We start from the raw sequence: 22,874 nt of genomic DNA, 5'->3' as shown, positions 1-22,874 counted from the left end.
ATAGTGCAATCAAGCAGACGCAGCATGGATTCACGAAGGGGAAATCATGTTTAACTAATTTACTGGAATTCTTTGAGGATATAACGAGCATGGTGGATAGAGGTGTACCGATGGATGTGGTGTATTTAGATTTTCAAAAGGCATTCGATAAGGTGCCACACAAAAGGTTACTGCAGAAGATAAACGTACACGGAGTCGGTGGAAATGTATTAGCATGGATAGAGAATTGGCTGGCTAACAGAAAGCAGAGAGTCGGGATAAATGGGTCCTTTTTCAGGTTGGAAATCGGTGGTTAGTGGTGTGCCACAGGGATCGGTGCTGGGACCACAACTGTTTACAATATACATAAATGACCTGGAAGAGGGGACAGAGTGTAGTGTAACAAAATTTGCAGATGACACAAAGTTTAGTGGGAAATCGGGTTGTGTAGAGGACACAGAGAGGCTGCAAAGAGATTTGGATAGGTTAAGCGAATGGGTTAAGGTTTGGCAGATGGAATACAATGTCGGAAAGTGTGAGGTCATCCACCTTGGGGATAAAAAACAGAAAAAGGGAATATTATTTGAATGGGGAGAAATTACAACATGCTGAGGTGCAGGGGGACCTGGGGGTCCTTGTGCATGAAAAACATAACATTAATCGGTGCCACCCGCTCTGGATGACACACCAGACATTTACAAGGCCCCTTTTTTTTGTTGTTTTTTTTTGGTTTTTGTTTGGGCACTAAAATCACTTTTTTTTCCTCCAGTGCCCCCTATAAAAGGGGAGGGGGACACTAAAAGCACCGGCAATTAAAACAAATTAAACTTTAAAACGTAAAATCAAATTAAAATTTGGTTGCCGGGCGTGATGATGCACTCCAGTCCCTCCGGTGCCCACCTCTCGCGGAAGGCCGCGAGCGTACCGGTGGACACCGCGTGCTCCATCTCCAGGGACACCCTGGACCGGATGTAAGAGCGGAAGAGAGGCAGGCAGTCAGGTTGAACGACCCCCTCGACCGCCCGCTGCCTGGACCGGCTGATGGCACCCTTGGCCGTGCCCAGGAGCAGTCCTACGAGGAGGCCCTCGGACCGACCCGCTCCCCTCCGCACAGGGTGCCCAAAGATCAGGAGAGTGGGACTGAAGTGCAGCCAGAATTTCAGGAGCAGCCCCTTTAGATAATGAAACAGGGGCTGCAACCTCGTGCACTCAATAAAAACATGCAACACGGACTCCTCCAGACCGCAGAAATTGCAGGCGGCCTGGGAGTCCGTGAACCGGCTTAAAAATTTATTGCACGGCACTGCTCCGTGCACCACCCTCCAGGCCAAGTCCCCGACAAATAGTGGGAGGACCCCTGCGTAGAGTGCCCTCCATCGGGGACCCCCGCCTCCTCCGGACGGCAAGATGGTACGCCATGGCGTGTCCGGACGGCCGGCGAGGATGGCAAAGTTGAGAGTGTGCAGGAGCAGCCCGTACAGGAAACCCCTCCGCGCGGAACTGAAAGGCACGGAGGGGATTTCCTTGTGCATGAAACTCTTTTTGAGTTTATCTGTAAAAGAAAAAACATTAAACCGTGCCACCCGCCCTGGATGACACAGCAGACATTTACAAGGCCCTTTTTTTTTTTTCCTTTTTTGTGTTTTTCTTTTTTTTTGGTTTTTTTTTTTGGGTGCTAAAATCACATTTTTCCAAGTGCCCCCTATAAAAGGGGGAGGGGGACACTAAAAACACTGGCAATTAAAACAAATTAAACTTTAAAACGTAAAATCAAATTAAAATTTGGTTGCCGGGCGTGATGATGCACTCCAGTCCCTCCGGTGCCCACCTCTCGCGGAAGGCCGCGAGCGTACCGGTGGACACCGCGTGCTCCATCTCCAAGGACACCCTGGACTGGATGTAAGAGCGGAAGAGAGGCAGGCAGTCAGGTTGAACGACCCCCTCGACCGCCCGCTGCCTGGACCGGCTGATGGCACCCTTGGCCGTGCCCAGGAGCAGTCCTACGAGGAGGCCCTCGGACCGACCCGCTCCCCTCCGCACAGGGTGCCCAAAGATCAGGAGAGTGGGACTGAAGTGCAGCCAGAATTTCAGGAGCAGCCCCTTCAAATAGTGGAACAGGGGCTGCAACCTCGTGCACTCAATAAAAACATGGAACACGGACTCCTCCAGACCGCAGAAATTGCAGGCGGCCTGGGAGTCCGTGAACCGGCTTAAAGATTTATTGCACGGCACTGCTCCGTGCACCACCCTCCAGGCCAAGTCCCCGATGAATAGTGGGAGGACCCCTGCGTAGAGTGCCCTCCATCGGGGACCCCCGCCTCCTCCGGACGGCAAGATGGTACGCCATGGCGTGTCCGGACAGCCGGCGAGGATGGCAAAGTTGAGAGTGTGCAGGAGCAGCCCGTACAGGAAACCCCTCCGCGCGGAACTGAAAGGCACGGAGGGGATTTCCTTGTGCATGAAACTCTTTTTGGAGTTCACCTGCAAAAACATAACATTAAACGGTGCCACCCGACCTGGGTGACACTCCAAACATTTACAAGGCCCTTTTTTTTTTTTCCCCCTTTTTTTTTTGTGTTTTTCTTTTTTTGGTTTTTTTTTTGGGCACTAAAATCACACTTTTCCCCAGTGCCCCCTATAAAAGGGAAGGGGGACACTAAAAGCACCGGCAATTAAAACAAATTAAACTTAAAAACGTAAATCAAATTAAAATTTGGTTGCCGGGCGTGATGATGCACTCCAGTCCCTCCGGTGCCCACCTCTCGCGGAAGGCCGCGAGCGTACCGGTGGACACCGCGTGCTCCATCTCCAAGGACACCCTGGACCGGATGTAAGAGCGGAAGAGAGGCAGGCAGTCAGGTTGAACGACCCCCTCGACCGCCCGCTGCCTGGATCGGCTGATGGTTCCTTGTGCATGAATCCCAAAAAGTTAGTTTGCAGGTGCAGCAGGTAATCAGGAAGGCGAATGGAATGTTGGCCTTCATTGCGAGAGGGATGGAATACAAAAGCAGGGAGGTCCTGCTGCAACTGTATAGGGTATTGGTGAGGCCGCACCTGGAGTACTGCGTGCAGTTTTGGTCACCTTACTTAAGGAAGGATATACTAGCTTTGGAGGGGGTACAGAGACGATTCACTAGGCTGATTCCGGAGATGAGAGGGTTACCTTATGATGATAGATTGAGTAGACTGGATCTTTACTCCGTTGGAGTTCAGAAGGATGAGGGGTGATCTTATAGAAACATTTAAAATAATGAAAGGGATAAACAAGATAGAGGCAGAGAGGTTGTTTCCACTGGTCGGGGAGACTAGAACTAGGGGGCACAGCCTCAAAATACGGGGGAGCCAATTTAAAACCGAGTTGAGAAGGAATTTCTTCTCCCAGAGGGTTGTGAATCTGTGGAATTCTCTGCCCAAGGAAGCAGTTGAGGCTAGCTCATTGAATGTATTCAAGTCACAGATAGATAGATTTTTAACCAATAAGGGAATTAAGGGTTACGGGGAGCGGGCGGGTAAGTGGAGCTGAGTCCACGGCCAGATCAGCCATGATCTTATTGAATGGCGGAGCAGGCTCGAGGGGCTAGATGGCCTACTCCTGTTCCTAATTCTTATGTTCTTATGTTCAAAGAATGTCATTTGTGACTTTTTGAGAGCTGTTTCGGTACTGTGGCAGGGGCAAAAACCAGATTGAAGGGATTGAAACTGGAGTTCCGGGGAAGATGGTCACAGATTTGGGAGGTGACAACACAAGGACTTTGGAAAGGAAAGGGAGGTTGGAGATGGGGTGGTAGTTAGCAAGCACAGTGGGGTCAAGGGTTGGTTTTTTGAGGAGAGGGGTGATGACCGCAGATTTGAAGGAGAGGGAACAGTACCTGAGGAGAGAGAACCGTTAACAATGTTGGCTCACATGGGAGCCAAAAAAAGAATTTGGATGGTCAGCAGTTTCGTGGGAATAGGGTCAAGGGAGCAGGAAGTGGGTCTCGTGGAGAGGTCAAGAGGGGAGGTCAGAGAGAAACTAGAGAAAGATGCGAGTTTAGGACCAGGGCAGGGGGGAGCCTCCTGAGGAAGTTTGGCCTGATGGGCTAGAGGAATGAAGGGAAGTGGCAGAGGCGGCTGATCGGATGGTCTCAATCTTTGAGGCAAAGAAGTCCATGACTAGGGATTCCGAAACTAGGGTCCTAAATCTAAACAAAGGAAACTACGATTGTATGATGAATGAATTGGCTATGATCGATTGGGAAGGTTCATTAAAAGGCATGATGGTGGATAGGCAATGGCTAATACTTAAGGAACGAATGCATGAATTGCAACAGTTATACATTCCTTTCTGGCATAAAAACACAAAAGGAAAAGTGGCACAACCAGGGCTAACAAAAGAAATTAAGGATAGTATTAGATCCAAAAAGGAGTATTCGATACAAAGTTGCCAGGAAAAGTAGAAAGCCTGAGGATTGGAAGCAATTTAGAATTCAGCAAAAAAGGACTAAGAGATTGATTAAGAGGAGAAAAATAGAGTATGAGAGTAAACTTGCAAGGAACATAAAAACCGACTGCAAAAGTTTCTACAAGTACGTAAAAAGAAAACGATTTGTGAAGACAAATATAGGTCCTTTGCAGACAGAAACGGGAGAATTTGCAAGGCAGAACAATTAAATAAATACTTCGGTTCTGTCTTCACGGAAGAGGACACAAATAACGTCCCAGAAATGCTAGGGAACCAAGGGTCTAGTGAGCAAGAGGAATTAAAGAAAATGATTATCAGTCAGAAAATAGTGCTGGAAAAAACTTATGGGACCGAAGGCAGATAAATCCCCAGGGCCTGATGCTCTGCATCCCAGAGTACTATAAGAGGTAGACATGGAACTAGTAGATGCATTGGTTGTCATCTTCCAAAATTCTATAGATTATGGAACAGTTCCTGCAGATTTGAGGGTGGCAAATGTAACCCCACTATTTTAAAAAAAAAAAAGGAGGGAGCGAGAAAACAGGGAACTATAGACCGGTTAGCCTGACGTCAGTAGTAGGGAAAATGCTGGAGTCTATTATAAAGGATGTGATAACGGCACACTTAGATAATATCAACGGGATTAAACAAAGTCACCATGGATTTATGAAAGGAAAATCATGTTTGACAAACCTACTGGAGTTTTTTGAGGATGTAACCGATAGAATAGATAAGGGAGAATCAGTGGATGTAGTGTGTTTGGATTTTCAGAAGGCCTTTGATAAAGTCCCACATTAGAGGTCAGTGTGCAAAATTAAAGCACATAGGATTGGGGGTAATGTATTGGCATGGATTGAAAATTGGTTAACTGACAGGAAACAAACGGGTCTTTTTCGGCATGGCGGGTAGTGACTAGTGGGGTACCACAGGGATCAGTGCTTGGGCCCCAGCTATTTACAATATATATATATTTTATTTATATATGATTTGGATGAGGGAACCAAATGTAATATTTCCAAGTTTGCTGACGACACAAAATCAGGTGGGATTGTGAGTTATGAGGAGGATGCAAAGACGTTGCAAGGTGATTTAGATCGGTTGAGTGAGTGGGCAAACACATGGCAGATGCAGTAAATGTCACTTTGGTCGGAAAAACATAAGGACAAAGTATTATTTAAATGGTGATAGCTTGGGAAGTGTCGATGTACAGAGGGACCTGAGTGTCCTTGTACACCAGTCATTGAAAGCAAATATGCAGGTGCAGTTAGGAAGGCCAATGAATCCATGTTGCGCTTGCTTGATTGCACTATTCCTATCTAGATGTCCCGCTATTTCTTCCTTAATGATAGCTTCAAGCATTTTCCCCACTACAGATGTTAAACTAACCGGCCTATAGTTACCTGCCTTTTGTCTGCCCCCTTTTTTTAATGAAGGCATTACATTAGCTGCTTTCCAATCCGCTGGTACCTCCCCAGAGTCCAGAGAATTTTGGTAGATTATAACGAATGCATCTGCTCTAACTTCCGCCAGCTCTTTTAATACCCTGGGATGTATTTCATCCGGACCAGGGGACTTGTCTACCTTGAGTCCCATTAGCCTGTCCAGCACTACCCCCCTAGTGATAGTGATTGTCTCAAGGTCCTCCCTTCCCACATTCCCGTGACCAGCAATTTTTGGCATGGTTTTTGTGTCTTCCACTGTGAAGACCGAAGCAAAATAATTGTTTAAGGTCTCAGCCATATTTCCCATTATTAAATCCCCTTTCTCATCTTCTAAGGGACCAACATTTACTTTAGTCACTCTTTTCCGTTTTATATATCGGTAAAAGCTTTTACTATCTGTTTTTATGTTTTGCGCAAGTTTACATTCGTAATCTATCTTCCCCTTCTTTATTGCTTTCTTAGTCATTCTTTGCTGTCGTTTAAAATTTTCCCAATCTTCTAGTTTCCCACTAACCTTGGGTCGACTAGGCCTGTATTCACTAGAGTTTAGAAAAATGAAGGGGATCTTATTGAAACATATAAATTTCTGACTGGGTTGGATAGACTGGATGCGGGGTGGATGTTTCCCCAGGCTGGGAAGTCTAGAACAAGGGGTCACAGTCTCAGGATACGGGGTAGGAAATTTAGGACCGAGATGAGGAGAAATGTTTTCACTCCGAGGGTGGTGAACCTGTGGAATTCTCGACCACAGAAGGCTGTGGAGGCCAAGTCACTGAATATATTTAAGAGGGAGATGGATAGATTTCTAGAAACAAAATGTATCAAGGGAAAAAAGCAGGAATATGGTGTTGAGATAGAGGATCAGCCATGATCATATTGAATGGCGGTGCAGACTAGAAGGGCTGAATGGCCTATTACTGCTCCTATTTTCTGTGAGCTCCACGCACTTGTTGTTGGAGACAGGGGATATGGGTGTAAGGAGACGGTTAGCAGCAGAGAATAGTAGCCAGGTGTTATCTTTGCATTCCAGAATGATCCTGGAATAGTGAGCAGATTTTGCAGACAAGAGTAGGACCCGATAATGCTTTCTGTGTTCGAGCCAGATCTGGCGGTGAATGGCTAAAGCAGTTGTCCGCCACATCTGTTCAAGTCTGCATCCCTTGGACTTAAGGGAGCGAAGATGAGGGCCGTACCAGGGGAGTGGCCAGGGTGAGCGAGAGTAATGATAATAAGGTCTAGGGCATCAAAGGTGGTGATGAGGGTGTGGTTACAGTGTAAAAAAGCTCCCTCTACACTGTCCCATCAAACACTCCCAGGGCTGATACAACACGGGTTAGATACAGGGTAAAGCTCTCTCTCCAATCTGACACTGAGCAGGATTTATAGGCTTCAATATTAAAATACTCTCCCATCTGATCTCTATTTTCCCCTCCCCCCTCCCCCCCCCCCACTAATTCCGTGATGGTTGGCCTGTCATTGAGAGGATGGGGGGAAATCCTGCACACACCAGGAATGAGTTTCCTCAGTATGGGGCAAATGGCAGCTTCATTTCAGCAGTGTGAAGCGGCTGTCCTGCTTCCCAATCACAGCAATGCCTTCCACCTTTACCAGTGAGGTATGGGCTTTATCCCTGTATTCCCCCCAACCCATCACATACAGCAAGAAATGTTCAGCCTCCCAAGTCTGCATCCCATTCTGGATCAACTAGGTATATTTTTGATGTTTTAATTGTTAGGTATGGAGAAAGAGTCAGACTGAACACTGTGAGCGCAAAGTGTGACCTTAGTCTTTTTTTTGCAGGCCAAACTGTGAGGCCTCCTTAAATACCTGTGCTCCCAGGGGATTATGGGATCCCTTGGGACTCCAGGGAATGAGCCTTTTGGTGGTTATACAGAGTAAATGCAAGTTTACATATGTAACATTAATGACCTGGACTTAGGCATAATGTCGAAGTTTACAGATGACACAAAACTCAGAAATGTAGTAAACAGTGAGGAGGATAGTAGCAGACTGCAAGAGCACATAGACAGACTGGTGAAAGGGGCAGACAGATGAAGCTTAACACAGATGTGTGAAGTTATTCATTTTGGTAGGAAGAATGAGAAAAGGAAATATAAACTAAATGGTACAATTTTTAAGGGGATGCAGGAACGAAAAGATCTGGGGGTGTGGCAGGACAAGTTGTGAAGCTGCTAAAAGGCATGCAGGATCCTTGGCTTTATAAACAGAGGCACAGGCTACAAAAGCAAGGAGGTTGTGCTAAACCTTTATAAAACCCTGGTTAGGTCCCAGCTGGAATATTGTGTCCGATTCTGGGCACCACACTTTAGGAAAGATGTCGAGGCCTTGGAGAGGGTACAGAAGAGATTTACCAGAATGGTTCCAGGGATGAGGGACTTCAGTTATATGGAGAAACTGGATAAACTGGGTGGTTCTTCTTGGAGCAGAGACGGTTAAGAGGTGATTTTAATTTCGATAGATTATAGGGAGAAACTGTTTATGTTGGAGGTGGGGTCAGTAACCAGAGGAGACAGATTTAAGATAATTGTCAAAAAAGCCAGGGGGAGGGAGATTAGATTTTATTTCACGCAGCGAGTTGTTATGATCTGGAATGTGCTGCCTGAAAGGGTGGTGGAAGTGGATTCAATAGTACCTTTCAAAAGGGAATTAGATAAATGTTTGAAGGGGAGAAATTTGCAGGGCTATGGGGAAACAACAGGGGAGCTCTTTCAAAGAGCCAGCATAGGCACGATGGGTCGAATACGCTTCTTCTGTGCTGTATCTTCTATAATTCAGCAACAGGGTTGAGTTCATGTGTCCTGAGAAATCTAAGGATACCTCACTGGAGCAGCTCACCTGACTGCCTTTTCGGCTGGGTTGACGCGGGCTGGGCTAACGCCGATGTGGGTTGGGCTGGGCCGGGCTGGGCTGACGTGTGCCGCACTATCTATGACAGAGAGTTGCTGCCCAGTCCCACACTGCTGTAGGTGCAGCAGGGATGCCCAGAGTAACGTTTGTGCAGCAAAGGTTGAAGTTAATGATTTGAAGCATTTGGAAGTAATTTCTATTCGACTGTGCCCTCTTTAAAAACAAGCAGCTGCCGGTTTTCATTAATTCAATGGGACCGTTGGGGTTCGCTCAGTACGACGGGAGCAGCATGAGGCCTCCTGTGGGGATTGTTTGAGACGATCTGTCTGTGCACCCAGCCTGGTATCAGGGCCGCACAGATGCCGGTGTCATTAATGAGCCGGGTGTGTGTGGTTATCTCCAGCCTTCAGTGTTGGAATGGGATTCAGTTTTTCAGTTTTCTCCCCTTCTCGCTCCTGAAGGCACTGGCTCGGGCCGTGGCGGGGTGGTTCCAGGGGCACTGGCTCAGGCCGGGAAGCAGTGGGGGGGGGTTCCAGGGGCACTGGCTTGGGCCGGGGGGGCGGAAGGGTGGTTCCAGGGGCACTGGCTCAGGCCGGGAAGCAGTGGGGGGGGGGGTTCCAGGGGCACTGGCTTGGGCCAGGGGGGGCGGAAGGGTGGTTCCAGGGGCACTGGCTCAGGCCGGGAAGCAGTGGGGGGGGGTTCCAGGGGCACTGGCTCGGGGTGTGGGTGGGGTTCCAGAGCCACTGGCTTGGGTAAGGAGGCTATTCATTTCTTATAACTCGCTGCCATTGAATGTCAGCGGGTTATTGAACCTTGGGGATTGTCACAACATAGTCTGATCCTATCTGCACCAACATCCTTGCACACACATGCTTTATAGCAGGTGTCACTGTACAGCGAGCATAACCCTGGTTGTTTTTTTTTCCTGCTCCCACTCTCTAACTGAGGGTGCTGAGGCCAATTGCAGCATCCTTACCTCTAACACAGCAAAATGCAACTCGCGCAGCACAGACTGGGTTGTACCTGGGACCCTCTGGTCTCTACTGTTCGGTTCCAGACTAGGCCATGTACAGCTGAACCATCGGAGACCCCCCTCTCTCTCTCTCTCTCTCTCTCTCTCTCCTCTCTCTCTCTCTCCTCTCTCTCTCTCTCTCTCTCTCTCTCTCTCTCTCTCTCTCTCTGGGTAGATTAGTTTGCTGTTTTAGGTTCCCGTAAGCTGCAACACATTTTTACAAAACAATGCTGGGTTAGGTAGAGCTTTTACTTTTTACAGAATAATATATTTGATAACTCATGTTGTTTGATCGAGAAACGGGTGAATGTTCAGTATTTACAAACTGATGCATCATTAACGCAAATCCTTCTCCAGCAGTTCGAAGTGTTCCGTCTCCTTCGACGAGTATGGGAAGCTCAGTGCAGTCCTTTCGGCCACTCTTCAATGACTATGGACCACCCTCTATGGGTTATTTGCAGGTACAGTACCATTCATAACTGCATCACATGCATAGGGTACAGTGGCATAATGGTTAGGGCACTAGACCAGCAACCAATTGGTCATGGGTTCAAATCTTAATTACTGAACAGTGGTTAGCATTCTCCTCTCACAAGCCCCACTTCAGAGACTTCAGCACTAAATCCAGGCTGACACTTGAGTGCAGTACTGAGGGAGGTGCTGTCTACTGGATGAGACATTAAACCGAGGCCCTGTCTGCCCTCCCGGGTGGATGTAAAAGATTCCACAGCATTATTGCGAAGGAGAGGAGGGGAGTTATCCCCAGTGTCTTGGGCTAATATTTATCCCTCAATCAACATCACTAAAATAGATTATCAGGTCATTGACACATTGCTGTTTGTGGGAGCTTGCTGTGCACATGTTTTCTACATTACAACAGTGACTACACTTCAAAAGTACTTCATTGGCTGTAAAGCACTTTGGGACGTCCTGAGATCATGGAAGGTGCTGTAGAAATGTAAGTCTTTTCTTTCTAACTGACTTCATAAAAATTCAGTCAATTGTGGCCTGTCACCAGCAGAAACTGGCCATCGCTGCCGGGTTGTAGTGAGAATTTAACTGGTTCAGTAATGGCCTGCCACTCCTACCCATTCTGGTTTGCACGTAATCCTAGCTCATCCACACCATGTGGGTGATTCTTCACGCTCTCTGGAGTGGCTGATCAAAGAGTGATCCACACTCTGTGAATAAAAGATCGCGACTGACAAACTGAGCAAGGAGAAATGTAACTTAACTTAACTTAACTGTGCTTTTATACAGCCCAAAATGGAGTCCCAAACCGGCATGAACCAGAATGAATATAGCACTTGTGAATAGTTCCCGCAGGGTCCGAATGCCCGTCTAGTGAGCTGTAATAAATAAATAGAGTATGAACACAACATATTTATGCCCCTTTTTAAAACCACAGTCTATGTGCAGACAGAGATAGCCGGGTTGTGTTTTGATCCGCTGAGACTGGTGTGGAGCTTGCGGCGTTTGCTCGAGGTTTTGGTTGGGAAACAGAACGATACCTCTGTTCCATCCTGCTGGTCTCTTCGCGCTAGGTTTAGCTGGGGGTTTGAGAATGTCCAGTAGCCAGTGAAGATTCTGCCCAATCATGAGCTCAGCGGGTGTCTTCCCCGTTAGCGAGTGCTTTGTCGAACCGGTTTGAAGAATGGTTTGAAACGCTTCGTCAAATGTTTGGCCTGCTGTGACGTTGGCTTTCAAACCCTCTTTGATGTCATGGTTAAATCGCTCAACACCTCTGTTGCTTTGAGGCTTGTATCGAACAGTCACATCATCATAGGCAGTGACTCAAAATCTAGGAAGACTTACATATACTCCAAAAGTGAGTTCTCAGGTGACTGACTGGTCCAATTCTGGAATTACAGTCTCTGTCGCAGGTGGGACAGACAGTTATTGAAGGAAAGGGTGGGTGGGGAGTCTGGTCGCACGCTCCTTCCGCTGCTTGCGCTTGTTTTCTGCATGCTCTCGATGATGAGACTTGAGGTGCTCAGCGCCCTCCCGGATACTCTTCCTCCACTTAGGGTGGACTTTGGCCAGGGACTCCCAGGTATCGGTGGAGATGTTGCATTTTATCAAGGAGGCTTTGAGGGTGTCCTTGAAACGCTTCCGCTGCCTACCTGGGGCTCGCTTGCCATGTAGGAGTTCTGAGTAGAGCACTTGCTTTGGGAGTCTTGCGGACAATGTGGTTCGCCCAACGGAGCTGGTCAAGTGTGGTCAGTGCTTCAATGCTGGGGATGTTGGCCTGATCAAGAACACTGGTGTTGGTGCGTCTGTCCTCCCAGGAGATTTGCAGGATCTTGCGGAGGCATTGTTGGTGGTATTTCTCCAGCGTTTTGAGGTGTATACTGTGTATTATCAGCAAGGACAGACATCGACGACAAAGTTCAACACCATCTCCAGTGTGCCAGTGCAGCCTTCAGCGCCTGAGGAAGAGAATGTTCGAAGATCAGACCCTCAAATCTGGCACCAAGCTTATGGTCTACAGGGCTGTAATGATACCCGCCCTCCTATAAGGCTCGGAGACATGGACCATATACAGTAAACACCTCAAATCGCTGGAGATATACCGAGCAGTAAGGCGATGCGCGATAGCATGACGAGTGAGTAAATCCGCGAATTGGTCGGACAAACTGTGGTCCATTGTCAGTAATTATGAACTCTGGGAGGCCCCACTTCGTGAACATACGCTGCAGAATAGTGACGATTGTTGATGAGGTCACTGAACTTGTTGTAGCGATTTCCAGGCCATTGGAATGCTGGTCATGTACTATAACAAGGAAATGCTGGTTCTGTGGAGTTGCTTCAACTGGACCGAAGATATCCAACTGAAGTTGTTGCCATGGTCTTTGTGGCCATGGAATGGGATTCAGTGGCGCTGTTCGAATGTTTGTGGCCTTTTCACTCTGACTGCATGCTTCACATTGTGAGATGAACTCCTCAATGTGAGTGTCAATCCCAGGCCACCAAATGAATTGCAACATCTCTGCTTCATGCGGACAAAGCCAGGCTGTCCATTGTGTGTCAGTGAGAGAACGCGGTGTTGAAGCGACTTGGGAATTACTACTCTATCACCACGAGCTAGGCAGCCATCGTTCTAAATGGAAAATTCATCGCAAAGTCTGTGAAATGTTATTAGCTCTTCCTGAATTTGCATAGGCCACTCAGTCTGGATGAAGTGGTACACATGCTGGAGCGTAGCATCACTCTGTGATTCGGTTTTGAGTTCGTCTCAGGAGACAAGATTTCTGATGGACTGAGTGATGATTGACGTGACATATGTGTCGTCATCTGTGAACAAGTCAGCACCAGAGTCTGAAACAGGTGTCGAGCGACTGAGCATGTCAGCTATGTGGTTGCGACTTCCAGTGATGCACTGTACATCAGAGTTATACTGATGAAAGTGATCTGACCATCGGCTGGTTTGTAGTGGTCTGTGCCCAGATCCAGTTGTAACAAGTCGTGTAGTTTGCGCTTTGTAATGTCTGTAGATCCACACTGTGGACGCCTGTGTTACTGCAGCTAGTGCTGTTTAATAAAGAGCAGGTCACCTGACCAGTAGGTCAGAAGTTTCCGGAACCTGCAGCCATCTTACAGGTTGTGTGCTCTCTGAAGATATGACATTTGGCTACAAGAATGGGATGCAATTGGACAATACAAAGCTGAAATTTTTGGTGAAGAATTCAGCCAGCCGACAGAGACTTTGAGAGCTTCTCTGTTTTTGGAAACGGCTACAAATCCGAGGTAAATTACGAGCATACTTGGTTAAACTGCCACAGTCAAAATGGCTGCACCTATGGGAGTCAATGGGCATTTCAACGCAACTGTGAAAGCTTCAGAGCGTATGTGGATCGGCTACAAATGTTTTTCACTGCAAATAATATCATCAAAATCTCTGGGAATGAAGACAATAACTGGATGGTGTTTGATTATAAATACCCATCAACGCCTATATCAATTTAATAGGCTACCATTTGGAGTGTCTTCTGCCCCTGTCATATTCCTGTAATGAACCAGATTTTGCAAGGTATTGAAGGGGTAGTATGCCATTTAGATGATATACTAATTTCAACACCAAATAGGCAAATTCATAATAACACATTGAATGAAGTCCTCAAACTGCTAGAGAAGCACAGAGCACGAGTGTCTGCTTGCAAGTGTGAGTTATTTAAAAACTCAGTGGAATACATCGGGTACAGAGTGGACAAAGATGGTTTACATCCAACCAAGGTAAAACTGGATGCAATCAGAAATGCACCACTCCCAAGAATGTCACTGAATTTCGATCATTTTGGGGTCTTTTGAACTATTATGGGAAGTTCCTACCAAATTTGGCTACAGTATTACATCTACTGAATGAACTATTGAAAAAACAGGTCCATTGGAAATGGTCAAAAGAATGCAATACAACATTCAAGGAGTGTAAAAGCAACTTGGTAGGGAGCACTATATTAGTTCACTATGACGTATCTAAGGAGATCAAGCTAGCATGTGATGCCTCTCCGTATGGAGTTGGGGCAGTAATCTCTCATGTATTACGTAGTGGGGAGGAGAGACCAATTGCTTTTGCTTCATGCACTCTCAGTGCCAATGAGCGTAATTATGCGCAAATTGAGAGGGAAGCGTTGGCATTAATTTTTGGGGTCAAGAAGTCCCACAAATACTTGTATGGTCGTAAGTTTACTCTCGTTACGGACCATAAGCCCCTGACAGCAATGTTCCATCCAAAGTCCCCAGTTCCAACATTAGCTGCCTCCCAGAAGAAATTGTTTCGGATAATGGACCACAATTTCGTTCAGAAGAATTTGCACAGTTCACGAGCAAAAATGGTGTGAAACATACCAAGGTTCCACCGTACTACCCTGTTTCGAATGGTGCAGCAGAGCGCACTGTCCAAATTGTCAAACGTTCCCTGATCAAACAAATGTTGGATCCAAATCCAAAGAAACGACAGTTGTCATTGGACCACAAATTGGCTAATTTTCTAATAACATATCGCAATACTTCTCACACAACTACTGGTAGAACACCAGCAGAGTTTGTTTCTCAAACGACAGCCACAAACCAGATTTTTGTTGTTAAAACCAAACTTGGCACAGTCCGTAGAAGAGACACAATTAAAACAGAAAGAGAATCATGATAGAGGAGGAGTAAAAGAGAGAAGTGTGAAATTAAATCAGAAGGTGAGAGTGAAGAACCATCACCATAATGGGTAAAGTGGTTACCAGGAAGAGTGGTGAAGATATGTGGTCCTCGCACATATTTGGTCAAGATGTTTGATAAGGTTAGGTTTGTTCACATTGATTATATTTACTCACAGACATGGAGGTAGTTGGAGTGATTCAATTATTTCTGACTCATCAGATAGTTTTGATACACCAGTAGCATATCCTACATCCAATATACTGGAAACAAATCCAAGAGAAAATCAGAATTTAAGTCTGAGTCATTGTCAGGAAAACAAACATCTGAAGTTAGAGAGAGTTCAAATGGAAAACAAGGGCATCCCTTGGAGGAAAACCTCCTTCAGGATCAGCCTCGAATAAGTTTAAATTCAAAACCATATTTGGAAGGTTTTGTTCGAGATCGAAGGTATCCTTTTCGAATCAGAATACAAGTGATTAAGCTAGATTTGTAAATATGGCAAAACAAGTCCATATCCTTTGTTATGTATAACCATGCAAGTTATGTATGATGATTGTTATAATAACTTCTTTCAATAAGGAGGGAGAAGTGCAATGTCTGTAGCGCCACACTGTGGACACTTGTGTTACTGCAGCTAGTGCTGATTAAGAAAGAGCAGGTCACCTGACCAGCAGGTCAGAAGTTTTCGGAACCTACAGCCATCTTACAGGTTGTGTGTTCTCTGAAGATATGACACGCGTGGTGATCCGTACAGAGAGTAAATTTCCTGACATAGCGATAGATGTGCCAGCGTTCACGTGTAGATGCAAGTGAGTGCTTCGCGTTCCTCTAGAGTATTTACGTTCTGCAGGCAGCATCAATCCATTGCAAGAGCATGGTTGCAAGGCAGTGCCTGATGCACCTGTGGTGACATACGTAGTGGCATTCGGATCAAAGTGTGTGAGGATAGGAGGGGATGTGATTTTCTCCTTAAGTGTGGTGAATGCCTGAGCTGGGAATCTGTCCATTCCCAAGGGACGTCTTTGTGCATCAAAGTGCGAAATGGTTCGGCAATGTGCGCGTAGTGCGGAACAAACTTCAGATAGAAGTTGCAAGTGCCAAGGAATGATGAAAATTCTTTGATATTGGTAGCTTCCTGCATTCGCTGGATTGCGTCAATGTTGTCCAGCATCACCTTGATACCTTGTGCTGTGACTATAGCCCAGAAAGTTTATTTCTCCAGCAGCGAATGTACACTTATTGGCATTATGTGTAATGTTATGTGTCGGAAGTGTAGCCATAACTGGGTGAAGTCGCTGGTCATGTTCTTCCATGGACGACGATATCGTCAAGCAGATTGAGGGCTTCCTCTATGCCTGCTAGCAAAGTACTGACAATCTTCTGAAATGCACTTGTTGCAAAAGATAGTCTGTCGGGCATGCGTCGATACTGATACAGACCATCATATATCGAGAATGCCGTGAGCGGTTTGCTGTCCTCTGCTCGGGGTATTTGCAGGTAACTGCGGCACATGAGTCTGTGTAGCCCAGAAAGTTTATTTCTCCAGCAGCGAAGTGATCAGGAAGGCCAATGGTATCTTGGCCTTTATTACAAAGGGGATGGAGTATAAAAGCAGGGAAGTCTTGCTGCAGCTATATAAGGTATTGGTGAGGCCACACCTGGAATACTGCATGCAGTTTTGGTTTCCATATTCACGAAAGGATATACTTGCTTTGGAGGCAGTTCAGAGAAGGTTCACTAGGTTGTTTCTGGAGATGAGGGGGTTGACTTATGAGGAAAGGTTGAGTAGGTTGGGCCTCTACTCATTGGAATTCAGAAGAATGAGGGGTGATCTTATCGAAACGTATAAGATTATGAGGGGGCTTGACAAGGTGGATGCAGAGGGGATGTTTCCACTGATGGGGGAGTCTAGAACTAGAGGGCATGATCTTAGAATAAGGGGCCGCTCATTTAAAACTGAGATGAGGAGAAATTTCTTCTCTCGGAGGGTTGTAAATCTGTGGAATTCACTGTCTCAGAGAGCTGTGGAAGCTGGGACGTTGAATAAATTTAAGACAGAAATAGACAGTTTCTTAAACGATATGGGGATAAGGGGTTATGGGGAGCGGGCGGGGAAGTGGAGCTGAGTCCATGGTCAGATCAGCCATGATCTTATTGAATGGCGGAGAAGCTCAAAGGGCCGTATGGCCGACTCCTGTTCCTATTTCTTATGTTCTTCTTATGTCGAGTTTTGTAAAGATTATTGAGCCGTGGAATTCTGAAGACGGTGCGTTGATAGTTGGAAGAGGGTACTTGTCGGTGATGATGGCCTCATTGACCTCTTTCAGGTCGATGCATAGGCGGATCTCCTAATTTTTTCGCCAAGCAATGACTAAGTTCGAGATCTAGGGTGAGGAGTCAATGATTCTCTGAGATTCGAGTTGCGTTAATTCTGTTGATACTTGGTCACGAACTGTGAATGGGAGACAGCGCAGTCGCTGCGTAACCAATTTGACGGAAGGGTCAACGCGGGGCGATGGCAGAATTTTGTTGTCACTCCAAACCCTGTGAAGATTGACTGCTTGTCAATGTCTACCGTGTACACGGGTGTGCCCGTTGGGTCGTAAACTTTGAACCCAAGCTTGTCAAAAAGGTCAACACCCATGAAGCTTCGTCCTTTTGTGACGTAAAAGGAAAAGTTCTCCAATGTTATGTCCTTGTAGTATATCGGGACAGGTATGACCCCAAGTACCCCAATTTTGAAGTCGGTGTACACATGTAGAGTGGAAGTTGCGTGCTGCAGTTGACAGTGCGTGAAGTGGATTTTGTACACAGACTCGCTCAATATGGAGACTTTGGCTCCAAGGTCAATGAGGAGGTAGCAGGGCATGCCGTCAATGTTTACCTCACAGTCCTTGAATTTGCCCGAACCGATGTGCGAAATGTCACTAATGGTGTAAAGCATACTGGGTTTATCACTATCGAGGTTGTCCATTTGTCTGTCGCTCATCACAGCATATTCGACACGAGCAAAATGGTTCATTTTACCACATGTGGAGCATTTCTTCCCACTTGCAGGGCAGTTAGGACTCTTTGCTAAGTGTTATTTGTCCCCACAGTTAAAGCAGTGGAAGTTAGGCCCGTGATCCGTAGTGGGTGGCTTATTACTAGCCCTGGGTCACTGCTATGATTTCCGCTTTGGACGAACGCCTTGCACATGGGCTGTAGCTGCAGTCTGCTGCACAGGGGGAGCAAGGGATCTGATCGCTTTTGAATCGGAAAGCGCTGATTCGATTTGAATGGTCAAATTAGTTGCTTTGTCCAATGTCAATTTGTCATCCTCTACTTTCAAGCGTTCCTGAATGCAGGGGATTGTTGTTTTCTCAATAATTTGATCCTTGATCATTTCCTCTGAGTGCTCCAAAGTTACACCTTGTACTGCTTGATTGGTTCACCGTTCCCTTGCCCCCTTTGACGGAATTGGTATCTCTTCATCGCTATACTTTTCTTTGGACCAAAATAGTTCTCGAGGGCGCTTACCATTTTGTCGTAGGACTCCGTGTCTTTGATTTGGTCAAAGATGTGTTGGCCTTCGGTGCCGAGGCAGTGGATAAGTATTGCAAGGCGGCGAGCTAGTGTTTCGTTGTCGTTGTCTAACCCACTCGGCGTGATCTATGTAGAAAAACGTTTTATCCATCTCGGCCACGGAATTGGAGGGTCCCTGGGTGTGGAGAGGAAAGGTGGGGGAGTAGGAAGGTTAATTTGAGTCATCCACGTCACCAAATTATGTTATGTACGCGTGTATAACTGACAAACTGAGCCAGGAGAAATGTAACTTAACTTAACTGTGCTTTTATACAACCCAAAATGGAGTCCCAAACCGACCTGTGAGTTGTAACAAATAAATAGAGTATGAACACTAAACAGAGATTTTATTGTTTAGCACTCATGAGTAATGCTAACAAACGATGCACTCATTGGAGGCAAGGAGTAGCACCATTCCAAGCTGTTCCTAATGTGCAGTTCGTGTAAGTAAGAGTTTCGCACTATTTTCTGAAGTGCAGTTTATTTTTCTGCAGCTGTTGCTCATCCTGACTCAGCAGATGTCACAACTATTTTTAGCTGAAACTTAAATCAAATGCCCCTTTTTGCAAGGGCACTAGAACCCACAAATTAACAATTTAAAACAAAAACCTTTAATCAAATTAGAATTTGGTTGCCCGAGATGATGATTCACTCCAGTCCCTCTGGTGCCTATCTCTCGCGGAAGGCCGCGAGCGTACTGGTAGTCACCGCGTGCTCCATCTCCTGGGACACCCTGGCTCAAACATAACCATGGAAGAGAGGCAGACAGTCGGGCTGAACAACCCCCTCGACCGCCAGCTGCCTGGACCAGTTAATGGCCATCTTGCCCATGCCTAGGAGCAGTCCTATGAGGAGGCCTGCCTGCTCACCTCCGCACAGATGCCCAAAGACCAGGAACATGGGACTGAAGTGCAACCAGAATTTGAGGAGCAGCTCCTTCAAATAATGGAATCGGGGCTGTTACCTCACACATTCAACATAAATATGAAACACAGACTTTTCCAGACCGCAGTCAGCAGATGTCACATGACTGTTTTCAGTGCAAAACTGTGGAAGGGGTGGGGGAATCATTTTTATCTGTACTTCTGAAGGCTGCTGAAACCTGCATTCCTTATCTTGTACTGAACTCTTTCAGTATTTGTCTATATAATGTTGTATTTACCTGACTAACGCTGGCACCATCTCTTCACATTGTTCATTTTGTGGTTCCCTAAACCTAATTCTAAGATTATTTAAATCTAATTCTATGATTATCTAACAGCCATTTGAGCCTTATCTAACACTTCTTCAATTTAATTATGCTTGGCTACCCTGTACACCAGCTGTCCTTATTTTGTTTCATCTCAATCTCCCTGTTGACCATTATTTATGCTCTATTGCATGCGCACACTTTACATGCTAGTTATCCCATCATGCTCTGATGAAAGAATCTTGACTTGAAATGTTAACTCTTTCTCTCTCCACAGATGCTGCCTGACCTCCTGAGTGTTTTCAGCATTTCCTATATTTATTACAGATTTCCAACATCCGCAGTATTTTACTTTTGTAAAAATCTATCAATCACAGTTTTGAAATTTTCAATTGACCCTCAGATTTCTACTACCCTTTGTGTTAAGAAGTGCTTTCTGACATCACTACTGAACGGCCTGGCTCTAATTTTAAGGTTATGTCCCCTTGTTCTGTCTGGATTCTCCCCCCATTCAGAGGAAATAGCTTCTCTCTATCTACCCCATCAACTCCTTGCCTCAATCAGATTGCACCTTAATCTTCTATACACGAGAGAATACAAGCCTAGTCTATGCAACCTGTTCTCCATAATTTAACCTTTTTAGCTGCAGTATTATTCTGGTGAATCTACACTACACCCTCCACAGCCAGTATATTCTTCCTGAGGTGCAGTGCCCGGAACTGATTGCAGTTGTTCCAGATGGGGTCTGACCAAAGCTTTATATAACTTTAACATCATTTCCACCCCTTTGTATTCCAACCCGTTTGAGATAAAGGCCAACATTCCATAATCTGTTTTAATTATTTTTGTACCCATCCACTAGATTTTAGTGATTTCTGTATTTGGATCTGATGCTGGGCAGCTTCACATCGTTTTAACTTTTCAAACCCAAAGTGTGTACTTTTAAATAGGCCCAGACAATCGTCAGACGCAGTGAATTGGTAGCAAGCTGTACACTGCAACTGAATGGTGTTTCCATATTGCTGAGGTGCTCAGGAACAATGTATCTGCAGACAATGATTTTTTTTCTTCCTCGCCTCCCACTAGATGAAACTGCTATGTTAAGAACTTGATTGACAAGGTCCCACACACGAGTTTGGTGTGCAAAATCAAAGCATATGGTATTGGGAGCAATATACTGACATGAATAGAGAACTGGTTGGCAGACAGGAAGCAGAGAGTCGGGATAAACGAGTCCTTTTCAGAATGGCATGCAGTGACTAGTGGAGTGCCGCAGGGCTCAGTACTGGGACACCAGCTATTTACAATATATATCAATGATTTGGATGAAGGAATTGAGTGTAATATCTCCAAGTTTGCAGATGACACTAAACTGGGTGGCGGTGTGAGCTGTGAGGAGGACACTAAGAGGCTGCAGGGTGACTTGGACAGGTTAGGTGAGTGGGCAAATGCATGGCAGATGCAGGAAATAATAGGTCCTTACTATACAGTATAAATGCACACGAGGCCCATGCTTGAGAGAAGGTCAGTCTGTGACCTGTCCTTTATTCCTTAGCACTCAAGTGATGAAGGTGGGTGGAGCTTCCCCTTTTGTACCTGAAGGTCCAGGTTAGGAGTGTCTCCCACAGTGGTCATTGTTCTCACAGTGTACAACTTAGGTCAGATTATACATGGGTTACAATGCTGGTTGAATACATTACATCACCTCCCCCCCCCCCCCCCCAAAGTCTTATTGGGATCACAGGTTGAGTCTGTCTGGTGGTTTACGCTCTCTTGTAGAGCGCCTGAGTTGGGGCTCCGGTTGTTGGGCGCTGGCCTGAGTGTCTGCTGTTTGCGGTGCCTCGGGCCTGTCCGGACTGCCCACAGTGACTGGGCTCTCCTCCCTTTGGTTCCGGTGTTCGGTCACCTGTGGTGGAGTGAACTCTACATCGTGTTCTTCCTCTGCTTCTTCTATGGGGTTGCTGAACCTCCTTTTTGTTTGATCCACGTGTTTGTGGCAGATTTGTCCATTGGTACGTTTAACTACCAGAATCCTATTTCCCTCTGGCAATCACAGTGCCTGCGAGCCATTTGGGCCCTGCAGCGTACTTGAGGACAAAAACAGGATCATTTACATCAATACATCACGCCCTCGCATTCCTGTCATGGTAGTCACATTGTGGCTGGCGCCTGCTCTCGACAATTTCTTTCATGGTGGGGTGTATAAGGGATAACCGAGTTTTAAGCGTCCTTTTCATTAGCAGCTCTGCAGGTGGAACCCCTGTGAGCGAGTGTGGTCGGGATCTATAGGCCAACAGGAAGCGTGATAAGCGTCTTTGTAGGGAACCCCCTTGGATTCTGAGCATCCCCTGTTTGATTATCTGCACTGCTCGTTCTGCCTGGCCGTTTGAGGCCGGCTTGAACGGTGCTGTTCTGACATGGTTAAGTCCATTGCCTGGCATGAAGTCCTGGAATTCAGTGCTTGTGAAGCACGGGTCATTGTTGCTGACCAAGACATCCGGTAGACCGTGGGCGGCGAACATTGCCCGTAGACTTTCTACCGTGGCAGAGGATGTGCTTGAATTTAAAATGTCACATGCGATCCATTTGGCGTAGACGTCTACTACAACCAAAAACATTTTTCCCATGAAAGGACCTGCTTAGTCCACATGGATGCGTGACCAAGGCTTGGCGGGCCAGGACCAGGGGCTAAGGGGGGCTTCCCTGGGTGCATTGCCTAGCTGGGCACACGTGTTGCACCTGTGAACACAAAGTTCCAGATCTGCGTCTATCCCTGGCCACCAAACGTGTGACCTGGCAATTGCCTTCATCATGACAATGCCCGGGTGCTCCATTGTGGAGTTCTCTGATGAACACCTCTCTGCCCATCTGGGGCATGACTACGCGGTTTCCCCACAGTAGGTAATCGGCCTGAATCGAGAGTTCATCCCTGCGCCTGTGAAATGGTTTAAATTCCTCAGGGCATGCCCTGTACATGGCTGCCCAGTCCCCATTCAGGACACATTTCTTGACTAGAGACAATAGCGGGTCTCTATTTGTCCAGACTTTAATCTGACGGGCTGTCACGGGTGAGCCTTCGCTTCCGAAAGCTTCAACAGCCATGACCATCTCAGTAGCATGCTCGGTAGCCCCTTCAGTGGTGGCTAGTGGGAGCCTGCTGAGTGCATCGGCGCAGTTTTCGGTGCCCAGTCTGTGCCGAATTGTATAGTCATAGGCGGCTAACGTGAATGC

General features: G+C 46.5%; 1 protein-coding gene across 7 annotated transcripts in view; it reads left to right on the top strand.

The window, feature by feature from the left end:
- Positions 1-22,874, top strand: part of LOC139269091 (cyclin-dependent kinase 2-associated protein 1) — a 40,339-nt gene that overhangs the window by 11,650 nt on the left and 5,815 nt on the right. For 4 of the 7 annotated variants that reach the window (XM_070888170.1, XM_070888175.1, XM_070888172.1 and 1 more), the window contains one exon: positions 10,103-10,203. In XM_070888170.1, coding sequence (XP_070744271.1) covers positions 10,103-10,203 — 101 coding nt within the window. Of the gene's footprint in view, positions 1-10,099; positions 10,204-22,874 lie in introns of all 7 variants that reach the window. The other 3 variants (XM_070888174.1, XM_070888171.1, XM_070888177.1) reach the window with 1 other exon arrangement.

The sequence above is a fragment of the Pristiophorus japonicus genome, chromosome 8 (assembly GCF_044704955.1).
Source record: "Pristiophorus japonicus isolate sPriJap1 chromosome 8, sPriJap1.hap1, whole genome shotgun sequence".
In the NCBI taxonomy this organism is placed as follows: Eukaryota; Metazoa; Chordata; class Chondrichthyes; family Pristiophoridae; genus Pristiophorus; species Pristiophorus japonicus.
The sequence above is the reverse complement of the archived record's forward strand: the minus strand, read 5'-3'. Positions and strand labels throughout refer to the sequence as shown.